This window comes from Apostichopus japonicus, chromosome 1 (genome assembly GCF_037975245.1).
Source record: "Apostichopus japonicus isolate 1M-3 chromosome 1, ASM3797524v1, whole genome shotgun sequence".
Taxonomy (NCBI): Eukaryota; Metazoa; Echinodermata; class Holothuroidea; order Aspidochirotida; family Stichopodidae; genus Apostichopus; species Apostichopus japonicus.
Window position 1 is genome coordinate 16889168 of NC_092561.1, and position 16741 is coordinate 16905908.

The 16741-nt window shown below is 38.4% G+C and overlaps 1 protein-coding gene and 1 long non-coding RNA gene across 2 annotated transcripts in view; one reads left to right on the forward strand and one right to left on the reverse strand.

Moving 5' to 3' along the window:
* Window positions 1-1534: 1534 nt before the first annotated feature.
* LOC139969229 (uncharacterized) lies at window positions 1535-7581 on the reverse strand. The gene is made up of 4 exons (XR_011793676.1): window positions 6584-7581; window positions 5090-5191; window positions 4697-4852; window positions 1535-4112 (listed from the first exon to the last, which is right to left on the reverse strand). It is a non-coding gene; the product is annotated as an uncharacterized lncRNA (long non-coding RNA).
* Window positions 7582-8919: 1338 nt separating this feature from the next.
* LOC139969174 (2-aminomuconic semialdehyde dehydrogenase-like) overlaps window positions 8920-16741 on the forward strand; it is a 53150-nt gene continuing 45328 nt past the window's right edge. The window contains exon 1 of the mRNA XM_071974025.1: window positions 8920-9146. Within this exon, the coding sequence (XP_071830126.1) occupies window positions 8950-9146 (197 nt within the window). The 5' untranslated portion in view covers window positions 8920-8949. The remainder of the gene's footprint in view (window positions 9147-16741) is intronic.

Sequence of the window (16741 nt, forward strand, 5' to 3'; positions counted from 1 at the left end):
CAAAGAGTGCTTGACCAATTAAACTGACCATTAAATCATTACTTCATCATCGAGTGTAACCGGACCACGAAAATGCTTTGGGCCCTAATCCATGCAGCACGCTTTGGACCACCTAACCAATGGGTAACATTAACTCTAAGGACATTGTAGAAGAGTACCATAATGCGTCTTGCCCGGTCCAAAGAGTGCTTGACCAATTTAAATGACCATTAAATCATTACTTCATCATCGAGTGTAACCGGACCACGAAAAAGCTTTGGGCCCTAATCCATGCAGCACGCTTTGGACCACCTAACCAATCGGTAACATTAACTCTTAGGACATTGTAGAAGGGCACCATAATGCGTCTTGCCCGGTCCAAAGCGTGCTTGACCAATTTAAATGACCACTAAATCATTACTTCATCATCGAGTGTAACGGGACCACGAAAAGCTTTGGGCCCTAATCCATGCAGCACGCTTTGGGCCACCAAACCGATGGTTAACATGAACTCTAAGGACATTGTAGAAGGGTACCATAATGCGTCTTGCCCGGTCCAAAGCGTGCTTGACCAATTTAAATGACCACTAAATCATTACTTCTTTAATGAGTGTAACGGGACCACGAAAAGCTTTGGGCCCTAATCCATGCAGCACGCTTTGGACCACCTAACCAATGGGTAACATTAACTCTAAGGACATTGTAGAAGAGTACCATAATGCGTCTTGCCCGGTCCAAAGAGTGCTTGACCAATTTAAATGACCATTAAATCATTACTTCATCATCGAGTGTAACGGGACCACGAAAAAACTTTGGGCCATAATCCATGCAGCACGCTTTGGACCACCTAACCAATCGGTAACATGTACTCTAAGGACATTGTAGAAGAGTACCATAATGCGTCTTGCCCGGTCCAAAGCGTGCTTGACCAATTTAAATGACCACTAAATCATTACTTCTTTAATGAGTGTAATTGGACCATGAAAAAGCTTTGGGCCCTAATCCACGCAGCACGCTTTGGACCACCAAACCGATGGTTAACATGAACTCTAAGGATATTGTACAAGAGTACCATAATGCGTCTTGCCCGGTCCAAAGCGTGCTTGACCAATTAAACTGACCATTAAATCATTACTTCATCATCGAGTGTAACGGGACCACGAAAAAGCTTTGGGCCCTAATCCATGCAGCACGCTTTAGACCACCTAACCAATCGGTAACATTAACCATAAGGACATTGTAGAAGGGTACCATAATGCGTCTTGCCCGGTCCAAAGAGTGCTTGACCAATTTGGGCCCTAATCAAGTCCAGCACGAATTAGCTTGACCAATCATGGTCAAAATTCACATTGACAATAACTGTTATTTTTCGATTCTTTTCATTTTGTACCTGAAAAGCAAATTTATTTCTAAGAGGGCTACATGCCATAGGTACACAACAGACAGCCATTTGAGACATGTTGTTTTTTAGACCACAATTATGGCACGAAAACATGGCAAAGTTTCTTGAGATTACGTAATCTACTGCCTTGTCGTAAAATCATAGGCGTAGGAGGCGGGGGGGGGGGGGCTGGGGGGGCTGCAGCCCCCCCAACCAAAATTTTTGGTGAAAATTCGGGCAATATGCTGAGAATTTTTCGGGCACCTACTGAAAGAAGAAAAATTTGCAGTTGTGTTTTTCAATTTTTTGTGTGAAAATTCAGGCAATATGCTGAGAATTTTTCGGGCACCTACTGAAAGAAGAAAAATTTGCAGTTGTGTTTTTCAATTTTTGGTGTGAAAATTCGGGCAATATGCTGAGAATTTTTCGGGCACTTACTGAAAGAAGAGTAATTTGCAATGTGTTTTTCAATAGTTAAACTGATATTGTTATTATCATTATTATTGTAACGACTTCCCCAATAATTAAAACTAATATGGAAGGGTAATAACACGGAAAATATGACAACAATTTTTCGCGCGCCCCGCGCGCGTTCAACATCTTGATGTGCGTATCATATAGTATTCATCGGTTAGTGGTATGTGATGTAATAACCGATGAATGCCTATATGATATGCATATTAACATGTTGAACGCGCGCGGAGCGCGCGAAAAATTTGGTTATATTTTTCGGGCAAGTCGTTACAGCCCCCCCCCAAATCAAATTAGGCTCCTACGCCTATGCGTAAAATTACCTATTTTTTTCTACCAATTAGTCTGCTGGCATAGCGATCACATATATTTTTTGTATAAGGGTCGTTGTGTGAACGCTGTATGAGTGATTACACTGTAGACATGAACATACTTCCACACAGTGTTTACACAAAGAGCTAGGCAGGCTCATTGTAGAGTCTGAAGCCTGCAGGTTGATTTAATTTACGAAGTAATCACAAAACAGGCTTTCCTACCTATAGCGTGCTATATACTTGGAGCCAAAATAAAGCAGATCTTTAAGTGGAAGAGACACGGTAGGAGGAACAATTATTACTAGGGCAAGGCAACCGTAACTTTTAAAAAAAAACACTGAAAAGTAATGAGCACACGGACAAGCGTTCAATATTTTCCAAACTCTATTAACTTCGACACAATTGTAAAACAACATTTCCTTGAATACTTATGCAGATTGGCGTCTCATATAGATTCATATATACACTCCTGTATTTACAATGCTTTCAGGCTCTCCTCGATTGATTATTTACAACATGCATGGATCAGCGCATGTAGGCCTACTCATCATGGATAAGCTGTATACGGGGTTTGAAGTCCTAACAACCTTCGCTTCATCAGTTGTCATATATTTTTTATGATTTCCAGAAGTAAAGATCCCTCCCTCCTTCAATAACTCAATAACTCCTTCCTCCGTAAATAACTCCCCTAATTCCTCCGTCATATCTATCCCTTCTTTCCCTCATGCATTCCCTTCCTTCCCTCTTGCACACATAAACTCGGGCATACATCAACGCATACACCCTAACATACATACAAGTATACATGACCATGCATTTTCAAAGTGTACACAGTACACAAGCACTTGTTACTCGAGCTTTACACTGAATGTGGCTATCGCCAGACCAGCCCAGTATTTTATGTGATAGGCAGCTAATTCTGGCTTGCTTAAAAAATAAAAGATCAAAAGGGCAATCTCAAGAAGCAAACATGTATAAAAGTTGTTATCTCAGTTTTGTAGTCGAACCGAGCATTATTCCTATCCGCTTGACAGATTTTGTATCAAAACGAAAAAAATTCGTCTCATGAAACGAAGGGACTCGACAAAAGGGCGTTACTTTAATCAAATCCAAAGCAAGACTTCATTAGCAAGTTGACTTAATTTTCATTATCAAGAGATGAGCAATTCCCCAAGGTGGGGGGGGGGGGATATACTCATTTCTAACGAATACCTATATGTTAAGAAAACTTTTATTACTGGATATTGCTTGATATATGTTAAAGTGTTGGTGACCTAGACCCACCCCTGCACCTTTGTCCTCGGTAATGAGTTTTAGATTTAATTTAAATCTAAATAAAAATGTGCAATTAGAAATGGCCCGGCTTTCTTGAATCCTTGAAATCGTTTTTAGATCTTAGTTCGGAGAGTATGTTTTGATATTTTATGTGTATATGCATTCCATTTATATATATTTGTTTATGTGTTCTGTTTGTTATATTTTGTATGTTATATATGTATGAGGGATCCTCGGGAGAACACTGGCTCACCAGTGACAGGATCCCTGGTTACGAATAAAGTTAATAATAAAAATGATAATACAAAAAAATACACATAATACACAGGCACCTTCCTATCAACATTTGTGCTAGAAGAAATGTACGTTCTTTTGACGTAACGGGCGCCAGGCGATTAAAAAAACAATTTAAAGTAAAAGGGTATTTATTGGGTATGCAGCGACTGATCCATTTAGAATTACCTAACCGAATCCCCTGTTTGAAGAATGGTTTTACAGAAAATCGCAATCTCCGCTTCTAGTTTTTGATGTAAATCAGATAATTTGGTGTTTCATTGTCCTCAAACTTTAGGAATGACTCCTGTCCATACATGGCTCCCTTAAGTCCGTCGTAGTTGTACCAATAGCCCCTGCTTTTTATCTTGCACGAAAAGTGTCGTCCGTGGTGTACAGTAACACCATACAGCGTGTATCTGAAAAGGAAGGGAAAGTACTATTAATAATGAGTGAAAGTAACATTTACACAGCCAAACAACACTATAAATTTGGTCAAGGGTAGTTGAATAGAGCGGAAGGGGCTGCTTATGCGAACGCGATTGCAAATTGCACCCCCCCCCCCCCCCACAAAGGAATGTGGTTATGTTTATTCGTCATCTTTAAAACAAATGAAAGGATTGCGTATCGAGACTGAAAACGTCGCTACTTATATGTTCTCACTCTTTCCTCGATAACGTCTCACATTTCAACTGGAGGCAATCCACTTTTGATCCCCTGAAGGATGTATTCTTTCAAAGGCTACACGACGTCCAGATATACCGCGCTAAAATGCAGACATAATGGCTTCGGACGCTGCAGTAGTTATTTCACTTCGCTAATGAATTTCTGTTTGCGTAGTCTTTTAGTGTTTCGGTCTATAGTATCACTGTGAGGCGGGATTAATGTATTATGCGGGGCAAGTTGAGGATGGGCAGGTCGGGGTGGGGGATATTGCTAGACCGTGTGACAACTCTTGTGCTGGGCCAACAACAAAAAGTCAATGCACAGAAACTTATTTTACCTTTGCTTGCTGACTGTGAGTTTGTCGTGAAATACGGTAGCATGCAACTTCTTCTTACTTCTTGAGTACATGGTAGGGCTGACTACTAAAAATGGTGGTTGACCGCTAAAATATCTGAATACTCTTGGTAACCATGTCCTTGTACCTGTACAACGGCTGTCGGTAAAAAAAATGAAAAATGTACCACACGCAGTATATTTGGGTACATTAATGTCAATTGCTTTCTAGGCTGGTGTTCGGTTATCGTACTCAATATCAAGTATAGATAGAAAAAAACAATTGAAATAGATTATCGATTAATCGGAATATTTAAAAATGCCAATGGTTCTAACTTTCTTTCTCCTTCTTAACTTTCTCGAATAAATTGTCTGTTAATTTGTAATAACAAGATACCTGGACAAGTTCAGAAACGGCAATCTGCATTTCTCGGCGAAGGGTGCTTCCCACTTACTCAACTCGTTTTGTAGTGTCGTTCCCTCAGGTTGCACGGTGAGACTATAACAAAGAAATATAAATTATGAATATTACCATTGTAAATCAATATACAGCACAATAGCCACAATTTCGTTTCTTATGAGAGACGGTTAAAACGTCCCAAAACTGTATCTAAGATGTAATTTTGACGTTCATAACTTTATGGGTCTGCTGTCTGCATGTCGTCGCGCTAGCTGGGTCTGTTAGGTCTGCATTAATAGTGCGTTTTCATTTCTACCAGTTGAGTTCTGCTCAAAAGCACGTGACGGGAATTAAAAAAGGTTTATTTTTACCTATACTAGTGTTTTAACTAATAAAACACTGTTTAACCCGCTTCTCATATTGTTTTGATCAGACTAAATCATTTTAAACCGCCACTTGCCCAGACGAATTTTATTTTTACGCTTAATCAAAGGTGAAAATAGCAATGGGGTACTTATTTGAACACCATGGCATAAAGCGACAGCATCTTTCCAGGGCTGTAGCAAGGCTGTAGCAGGATTGTAGCAGGCATGCACTGTCATAAAAGCTCAACTGAAGCTTACAGCCGGACAAACAATCAAAGAAATAAGCCATCCCTATACGCCAACTATGCGATCAGGGCAAAATGCAGTAACGTTCAAACATTGAACACTATCACTTTAACTTCACTAACGTGGGTCAGAGACATTTGTAGAAGGAAAGTCGGAAATTGTGACTATTTCCGATATTTAATTCATTTGGGAATACAAATGCGAAATATCAGTTAAACCATCAACATGCTGCAGATACTTTCAGTTATTTATCATCTAAGAATGTTAATGGTTCGACGCAAGGGAGCAATCACGCTATGATATATATGAACTGTCAGCCTTTTAAAGATAATTCCACGGACGTTCATGATGGTAGGCTGTCCGTTCGTACATCGGTATCAATCATCCTGAATGAATCATTCAATTACATTCAGAACGCATGGTCCTTTGTTCCGCTCCTTCACATTTGTCCTATCAAGTATTGAGTAATAGTGAAATGGAACATCGTTGCACATAGATTGGTAAAAGTGTATCAATTCTACCAGATTAAAGTAATTTTGGCATGAACATTTATCTTCTGCAAGTACGATAAAAAATTGGGAGTGGTGGGGGTTGTGGAAGCAAGTTAAATTTCTCCTCACTTATATACTTCCATAATTAACTCAGCAAATAGCCGAAGTTTTATTTACCGAAGAATTAATACATTAATTACAATTATAGGTGATTAGAAAGTGTAATTTTGACTTAATTTGACAAACGCAACATTTACCTAACATATGGCACTTTTGTTAATGGATTGAATGTATATTGTGTATTGAGTAAAACTTGTATAGCTAGATGATATAAGTTACAATTAATATTTAGGTAAAACTGAATAAAAAGAAATTTATTAAAAACTCACACTAACTCAGGTCTGTGTTTAGTTGAAATAATTGCAGTGAAACTTCTTAAGGTGGATCTGCCTTCTATACTCCAACAGAAACTTTCTATTGAAAAATAGCTCAGAGAAAGGACAAGCACATGGGAACACGATAAAAGCAAAATGCATCGAATGGCACTATATAGGGTAAACTTAGATCGGTTCATTACCAACAATGACTAATGGAGAGTATTAATAAATCAGAAAGGGATTTCGGCATAAAAGATATGTCTGGGTAGACCTATTTCACTTGAAGCCTCATTTGCTAAATATACTATTAGAGTAAGTTTCCCTCCACTTGACCCGAGATGACTGATTGTCTTGGTCAGCTCTAGAATGTAGCAGTGGAATCTTTCAGAATCTATAAATTGGGTAACAGCGTTCACAACCACTTTCGATGAGAGACCTACAAAACTTCTCTGTTATAGTTGCAAGAGAAATAAAAAAAAAGAGAAAAAAAATCTAAGTTCTTTAAATCTGTCAACGTTTGACGTGTGAAACGAATTAAAGAAATGAAAGTATGTTCTATGAACGAATAATTACACAAAACGGTATTCATTGCGTTGCCAGTGTACAGAAATCTCTTCATTATGAGAAAAGCAGTTGCGCTAAGGTGCGCCCACCCCTCCCCCAAGAGGAAGAGTGCGCGTACGTCTCTCGGGAATAGGAAGGAAACTTTGTATGCTGATGATCATTTAGGAAGTATTGGAGAAGAAGTCATTTTAATTGGTCAAGCACTCTTTGGACCGGGAAAGACGTATCATGGTACTCTTCTACAATGTCCTTAGAGTTCATGTTAACCATTGGTTAGGTGGTCCAAAGCGTGCTGCATGGATTAGGGCCCAAAGCTTTTTCATGGTCCAATTACACTCATTAAAGAAGTAATGATTTAGTGGTCATTTAAATTGGTCAAGCACTCTTTGGACCGGGCAAGACGCATTATGGTTCTCTTCTACAATGTCCTTAGAGTACATGTTACCCATTGGTTAGGTGGTCCAAAGCGTGCTGCATGGATTAGGGCCCAAAGCTTTTTCATGGTCCAATTACACTTATTAAAGAAGTAATGATTTAGTGGTCATTTAAATTGGTCAAGCACGCTTTGGACCGGGCAAGATGCATTATGGTACTCTTCTACAATGTCCTTAGAGTACATGTTAACCATCGGTTTGGTGGTCCAAAGCGTGCTGCATGGATTAGGGCCCAAAGCTTTTTCATGGTCCAATTACACTCATTAAAGAAGTAATGATTTAGTGGTCATTTAAATTGGTCAAGCACTCTTTGGACCGGGCAAGACGCAGTATGGTACTCTTCTACAATGTCCTTAGAGTTTATATTACCCATTGGTTAGGTGGTCCAAAGCGTGCTGCATGGATTAGGGCCCAAAGCTTTTTCGTGGTCCCGTTACACTCATTGATGAAGTAGTAATTTAGTGGTCATTTTAATTGGTCAAGCACGCTTTGGACCGGGCAAGACGCATTATGGTACTCTTCTACAATGTCCTTAGAGTTAATGTTACCCATTGGTTAGGTGGTCCAAAGCGTGCTGCATGGATTAGGGCCCAAAGCTTTTTCGTGGTCCCGTTACACTCATTAAAGAAGTAATGATTTAGTGGTCACTTATATTGGTCAAGCACGCTTTGGACCGGGCAAGACGCATTATGTTACCCTTCTACAAGGTCCTTAGACTTCCTATGACCCATTGGTTAGGCGGTCCAAGACGTGCTGGTTTTGATTAGGGCCCAAATGTTTTTATTTCAGTTCCCGTTACATTTATTTAAAAAAATGTTGATTTAATGGTCAGTTTAATTGGTCAAACACTCTTTGGACCGGGCAAGACGCATTATGGTATCCTTCTACAATGTGTTAAGAATTCATATGACCCATTGGTAAGGTGGTCCAAGGCGTGCTAGTCTTGATTAGGGCCTAAAGTGATTTTTTCTGGTCCAGTTACATTAATTTAAGAACTGATGAAGTACTGGTCATTTTAGTTGGTCAAGAACTATTTGGACCGGGCAAGATGCATTATGGTACCCTTCCACATAGTCGTTAGAGTTCATATGACCCATGGGCCATTGATAAAACCTCTTTCCACGACCACATGTTGAACATCTTGTAAGAAGCTTTTGTCTTGCCAGAGGTGTTACGTCGATATCATTGTCGAATACGTAACTGAATAGCTAGCTCAGTTACTCATACGCGAATATCGAACGAGGAACGGGGAATAAGTATCTAACTTCACACCGGTGGTACACCGGGGCGGGTACGGTACCGTTAAAGTATAATTACAGGTAGGTGTTTATGGAGGACCGGTTACCCGTACCGTTAAAGTATAATTACAGGTAGGTGTTTATGGAGGTTGTAGCAGCAAAGAAAATGAAAACAATGGCACTGGAGGTACAAAATTTCATCGGTGGGGAGTTCATCCCTGCTAAAACTCACTTAGATAGTTTCAACCCAGCTACTGGTGAAGTTTGGGCGAAAATTCCGGATAGTGGAAAGGAAGAAATTGACTTAGCAGTGAAGTCGGCGAAACAGGCATTTCCCAGGTAGGCCTAAGGTTACTGATGATAAGTGTAAATGGTATGACTATTGGTAGCTCACACTACGCCACAGCTAGTGATCAGTAGGTAAAGCCAGGCACCTAAGTATTTGTATTGAATATGTTTTGTGACAATACTACTAGACAATACAATACACATGGGCCATTGAAGTTCTGGTTTCTAATACACACTAACACAGTGAGTTGAACAGGTTGGTAAATGGTAGTACTTAGCTAGTTTTTTTCAATATCAACTGTCATTGTCAAGTAATGAAGTATCATTCACTCAGGCATAGGCTAGGTCTTGATAGATAAAGGCAATATGCCTAGGCTCATTTACCCAGACACCAGTTAAGTAGGCAGTACATTGTTGCTTTCAAGTCAGAAAGAGCCATGGTTGGGGATATCGCTGCCACTAGACATGCATGTAGAACTAGAGCCAGCACCTCATAAAAGAACTTAAGAAGCCAAACGCATCTTCTACGCGAACAAATTTGAATCATCTTCACGGTCAGCTGCTGAATTATTCAAAAATTTTAGCCCTACCAAATACCAGTTCACCAATTGACAATAACATGCCAACGAATTTTGAAAGTTCCGTACTGGTCTATGGATTGAGTTGACCAGCCATCTGCTACAACCTCACAATGCCACACAAGTTGCACTAACAAGTAACATGACTAGCCTAGGCTCATTTGATTTGCACCTAGCCTAGGCCTACATCAGTAAAAGAACTTGAATCAGTTCTGAAAGTTTCAAAACTAAAAATATCCAAATTAGATCCTCCTACCATCAGTTCTTCTTCAAAGGTGTTTGCCCATGTTGCTCATGTTATGTTCATAATATATTTAATTATTGCATGCTGTGTGGCATTTTTGCATTTAGTATGAAATATGCAGTCATAAGGCCATTGCTTAAAAAGAGTAATCTTGACCAAAATGTATTAAGCAATTACAGGCTAGTTTCTAATCTTAGTTTTGTTTCTAAATTTGAGAAAGTCATCTCAAGATACATGATCATTTATTTGAGATGAAGGTTTATCTCTTGTATCAATACGCCTATACTATAGCCTGGCCTAGGCTAGGTCTGGACACTGTGGAAACTGCCATGGTGGCTATTTCCAAATAAGCTAGTAATGTCACTTGGCACGATTAAAGCTGTGATTTTATTACTATTAGACCTAAGTGCTGCTATTGATACAATAGATCATAGCATACTCTTGACACGTTTCAAAAGTTTGTATGATTTTTCTAATACAGCCTTAGGTGTACTGAAGTTTTATCTTGTTGATAGGCACTTCGAAGTTCAAATATTCAATGCCAACAATCCTCTGTCTGATAATCTACTTAGTTTGGTGTGCCTCAGGAAAGTGTCTTAGGCCCATTATTATTCACTATTTATACTAAGCCACTGAGTGATATTCTACTTACTAAATCAAATCTTTCTTTCCATATGTATGCGGATGATGTGTTGTAGAGATAGCTTATTACTTATGCGGCTTGCACTGGCCCTGTTATGTATAAGAAGTATGTGTGTCAGTTTACATGTATACCAGGTGGACATAATACTGTATTCAGTTCATTCCTCCTATCAATGGTATATTGTTCTTTATGCATTTATGTTTAATGTAAATAGCTAGACAAGCAGTCTAGTTAGTAAGACTGAATAAAGAAGTAAGGCAGAGCCTCCCAGACCCTCAGAGTATGTATTTTCTTGTTTCTGTGTTTTGTGTTCAAAGTCTGTTGTCAAGCCCTCGGACTCTACAGTATAAGCAGATTTGGACAGTGGTTAATTTAATTGACCCAACTGACATCCAAACTAAGATAGACTTAATTTAAGATGTATTTTATTGAAATTCAGAAATGGATCGTACTAACAAATGGGTCATTCCATATCAAATCACCAAATTTTTGGGTATGTTGTAGTTCGACATCTTTGAAAAATTCCCAAACTTTTTGTATGATTAGACCACCATGAAATAAGCATATTCTGAAAATTTCAGTTGCATTGCTTTACAATTGGCCGATTTATCACACTTTGAAATTCCGCAATTTGTCGCCACCATGGCATTTTGACATTTTCTTGACTTTTGAGGTCTCATTTCTCAGCAATTAAACATTCTACTACCTTTCTATTACAGATGCTTATAGAGTCTATCCCATAGAACAGGAAAATAAAAAATTAGGCTACAAAAATATTGTCTAGTGGAGTTAGGTCAACTTAAAAGTGTCAAAATATTTGATTTTTGTACTTTTCACTAAAAAATGTGCTGTTTTTAGTGATGAATTGCCCCTAAACCATTGCTTCAGGGTACTTGATTCTTTCAGAGGTTATTATTTCTAGTATAAACATTACAAAATAATGATTACAATGCTTTCCTATAATATGTTTGCAAGTTGTGCAACTCTAAAGTTGCTAATGTAATTTTTGGAAGATATTCTGTTAAGTTCTAATTAATGTCATTGAGCATCAACAAACCCCTCACCCCCCCCCCCCCCCCACAAAAATGATTATTTTTAATTGTTTGAAATAATGAGTACTATAAATTATATAGGACTTGTCCAAAAAAGTGACCTTCAGACAAAAATTGCAACAAATACTATTATAATGACAGGTGCTTCAATAGTGATATCATAATCTGGTGAAACGTATTCCTTTTCTGGTTAATAATTTCATGCATTAAATTGACACTTACTGTATAATGCACTGTGATTCTGTTTAAATTGATTTTGTGTATGGACTGTACTGCATTGATCTGGTACTGAAAGCCTTTACATATCCTGACAAATAGGCAAAGGTAAACATAAGATATAAACTATCCAATGATTACTGTACCAACAGATTGAAAGGCCAAAGTTGAACATCATAAAGATAAATAAACCATCCACTGTTTACCAATAGATATTGGATAAACTATCCAGAAACCAACTTGTAAGTCACAATAACATTGTCTGTAGCGAGATAATCCCTTGATGGGGCTTGCCTTGCTGCCTGTGTAAAATTAAGCTGTTTAATAAACTTTGCTTTCATTATTTTCAATGTTCAAAGGAAAACTAAGTCTTTGTTGCATATATACAGCTTTCTGAATTATCAACTTCTTGAATAATAGCTGAAACTAGGTGTGAATGCTGATACATACACACGTACACAGTCCCAATTCTTCCACTCAATCTCTCAGGTCTCCCAATAGTTTGCAGTAACTTCACTCAGCCACACCCTCTATTTTCCCAACAGCCAGCACAACAACACAAGGCCAATTACACAAAGTCAAAGAGAACTCACTTTTTCTCACACAATATCATATAAGGTAGTCTACATATACAGTAGCATACACTGTAGGAAACACACACACACATCTCTAACCCCTCTTGACCCCATCTCCCCTAATCTCTAGTTCAACCTGCCTGACCTCTCTTAGCATCAACTTTGGACTTGCTGGCTTCCCCAAGAATTCCATCTCCATAGCAACAATATTAACAATATAGTTAAAGAGGTATATATATATATAGAAATATAAAGTTGAGATACAGTATATAGATTGTTCATGTTTATAGAAATAGTGTTTAAGTTTGTTCTCAAGTTACAAGGCACTAGTACACCCATTTATGAATATAAAACCACATCTTGTGTAAGTTAGGGCACATGACCCATGCTTTACATATCCTGTAAAGTTTTAGGGAAAATAAGTACAGTACAGTACATGTAGAGTGTTTATGTCAAATTTCACAGTATTTGATAATTCATTTGAATGCACACCCAGCGGGCCCCTCATGGTTTATCTTTCACAGTCCTTAATCCTTTCACCTATTACCTCCAATTGTTCCATGGTAACCCTCATGGTTTATCTTCACAGTCCTTAATCCTTTCAGATCTTATAACCTTTAAGGTATATTAAGGTATCTGTTATGTAATAGGCAGGGAATTATTTATCTGGTATCACATCACAAAATTCTAAACAAAATGGGCAAATCATATACTGCTAACTGTGCAAACATGCATAGCATCTATTGTACACTGGAACCATACCATTTAATATGTGACTGTTGAGGACATTTAGAACTGCTACACAAATGTGAACACTAAAGTTATTCCCTAACAAGTGATGAGTTTGAAAAGGGAATGGCCAAGTGAACCTTTAATAAAACAATGCCTGGCGACAGAAGACAATTTGATTATCTTGTTAACTTTCAACCCTTTACATTTCTTCCCAATTCTTGTCACTAAAAGTATTGTACAGTTGCATCTAATAAAGGCTTTATGTACAAGATAAAGCCATGTACATTGTTGGTGAATTTGTACAGTTGTACAGAGAGCTTTTTAATACCATTTATTGGTTCCTTGCTTTAGCAAAAGGAACCTATGCAGTCAGGTTGGCGTGTGTGTGTGTGTGTGTGTGTGTGTGTGTATGTGTGTATGTGTGTATGTGTGTGTGTGTGTGCGTCTGTGACGCTTGGGTACGCTCTATCTCAATAAGGGAATGTTGGATTGAGGCCAAACTTGGACTATAGATCCGCCATATGGAGAAGGTGTGCCCTATTGTTTTTGGTGCTCACAAAGGTCACCAAAGGTCAGTTATGGTCCAAAAACCGAAAATATTAAAACTGCAATAACTCCCAGTGCCAATGTGCGACAAGGTTGATATTTTGGGACAAGTTGTGAACTGGTTAGGGGAACATTTTCAAACTTAACGGTCATGTGATCCGAGGTCACCAAAGGTCAATTAATGATAAAGAACTAGTATTTTTGCGATAACTTGAGAACGAATTGTCCGTTTGGGTTGGGAGTTGCCTCAATGTCATCCAATTGTCGACCCGCATCTTGGTGACCCTTGACCTCAATTTGACCTCTGGTGACCTTTTCGTGTTTTTGGGATTTTTACAGTTTCGATGCTATTTTCAGATGTCAAAGGTACCTTCTGATCATAAATGTCAATAGGTTGACCCCGTGTGACCTTTATGTGCGAAGTTATATGAGGTCAAAGTTTTTCGGTCGGAGTTAGGACGGTTGTACAGACTTTTCGTTTTGTTTTTTGGAATCAGGAGATTAAACTACATCTGAAACCAAGGTCAAAAGGTCAAAGGTCACATTAGAAAAAATGTGCTTATTTTGGGAGGAAACGAGCAAAAAAGAAAATGTTTGGTTTTGATGCTAGATTTGGATATCAAAGGTACCTTCCGATCAAAAATGTCAATTGGTTGACACCCGTGTGACCTTCGTGTGCGAAGTTATACGAGGTCAAAGTTAATTTTCAGACATTTAATGCAACAACTCCCAGTTCCAAGGTGTGACATGGTTGATATTTTTGGACAAGTTGCAAATGGTATAGGGGAATATTTTCAAACTTAACGGTCATGTGATCCGAGGTCACCAAAGGTCAATTAATGTCAAAACACTAGTATTTTGGGGGTAGAAAATGGGCAAAGAAAAAAATGTTTGAATTTTTATAGTTTGATGCTCTAATTTAGGTCTCATCAATCAAAAATGTCAATAAGTTGACCCAAGGTGACCTTTGTACGTTAAGTTATATGAGGTCAAAGTTAATTTTCAGACATTTAGTGTAATAATTCCCAGTGCCAAGGTGTTACACAGTTGATATTTTGAGACAAGTTGCAAATGGTATAGGGGAATATTTTCAAACTTAACGGTGATGTGATCCGAGGTCACCAAAGGTCAATTAATGATAAAAAACTAGTATTTTTACGATAACTTGAGAACAAATTGTCCGTTAGGGTTGGGAGTTGCTTCAATGTAATCCAATTGTCGACCCGCATCTGGGTGACCCTTGACCTCAATTTGACCTCTGGTGACCTTTTTAGTGTTTTGTTGATTTTTACAGTTTCGATGCTATTTTCAGATGTTAAAGGTAACTTCTGATCATAAATGTCAATAGGTTGACCCCGTGTGACCTTCGTGTGCGAAGTTATATGAGGTCAAAGTCAATTTTCAGACATTTAATGCAATAACTCCCAGTTCCAAGGTGTGACAAGGTTGATATTTTTGGAGTAGTTGCAAATGGTATAGGGGAATATTTTCAAATTTAACGGTTATGTGATACAAGGTCACCAAAGGTCAATTAATGATAAAAAACTAGTATTTTTGGGACAACTTGAGAACAAATTGTCCGTTAGGGTTGGGAGTTGCTTCAATGTAATCCAATTGCCGACCCGCATCTGGGTGACCCTTGACCTCAATTTGACCTCTGGTGACCTTTTCGTGTTTTGGGGATTTTTACAGTTTCGATGCTATTTTCAGATGTTAAAGGTACCTTCTGATCATAAATGTCAATGGGTTGACCCCCATTTGACCTTCGTGTGCAAAGTTATTTGAGGTCAAAGTTAATTTTCACACATTTAATGCAATAACTCCCAGTGCCAAGGTGTGACAAGGTTGATTTTTTTGGACAAGTTGCAAATGGTATAGGGGAATATCTTCAAACTTAACAGTCAGGTGATCCAAGGTCACCAAAGGTCAGCTAATGTTAAAAAAGTAGTATTATGGGGGGAGAAAATGGGCAAAGAAAAAACGTTTGCAATTTTTATATTTTGATGCTATATTCACGTCTCACCGATCAAAAATGTCAACATGTTGACCTCAGGGTGACCTTTGTGTTTTACGTTACATACAAGTTCAAAGTTAATTTTTTGACATTTAATGCAATTAAATCTCAATGCCAAGGTGTGACATGGTTGATATTTTGGGACAAGTTGTGAATGGAGTGGTGGAACATTTTGAAACTTAAAGGTCATGTCATCTGAGGTCACCATTGTTATCATATCTGTTGACACGCTTGTAGGTGTCTTATATTTCTTACACTTTCGACGCCATATTTAGATCTCAAAAGTGCCTTTTGATAAAAAAATCCGATCACATTTTGTGATCACAAAAGTGTTGGTTACTTTATGGGAACATGTAGGACCACAATTACTTGGACTTTTTCAGCCCAATCTTGCTTGATAATATTAATGTATATTGTCATATACCCCAAGCAAGGAACCACAGTGCCCTTGGGCTCTTGTTATCTTCTGCTTCCACCTTACCCTAGGTTCACCTTTAGTCCTTTACAATCTCTTAGCTACCAACATAGACAGGAAGTCCTCCTACATCACACTTCCCAGAAAGATGACTAACAGTTTCTGTTTACAATCCATCAACATAATAATACAGTTTTCCAACCTCTAAGTCCCAGTTGATCACTTACACTTTGACCTCTACAGTAACTTTCTACAACAGAAACCCTACACCTCTCTGTGCACCTACTGTAATATCAAAATATCTATTACCCTTTGACCTCCACATGTGGTAACTCTCTACAATAGAAATCCTAGCCGTTTCTGTGCACCTAGTAGCAGATCTCTACCAAGAAAGTAACCTTTGAACAGTATGATGTCATAGCGATGATGTCATAGTGTGGTCATTACATTGTAGCAGTAACCTCAGTTTATGGAAAAGGTATTATATGTGGACAGAGTAACTTCCTGTCCCATCATGTGTAATCCATTGTCAAGATTCTCCTTCTAACTTATAAGTGAAAAACGAACTCGCCCCATGTTATATTAATGGACCACCTCTGTAACGCTTTGCTCTTCTTCCTATATACACCTA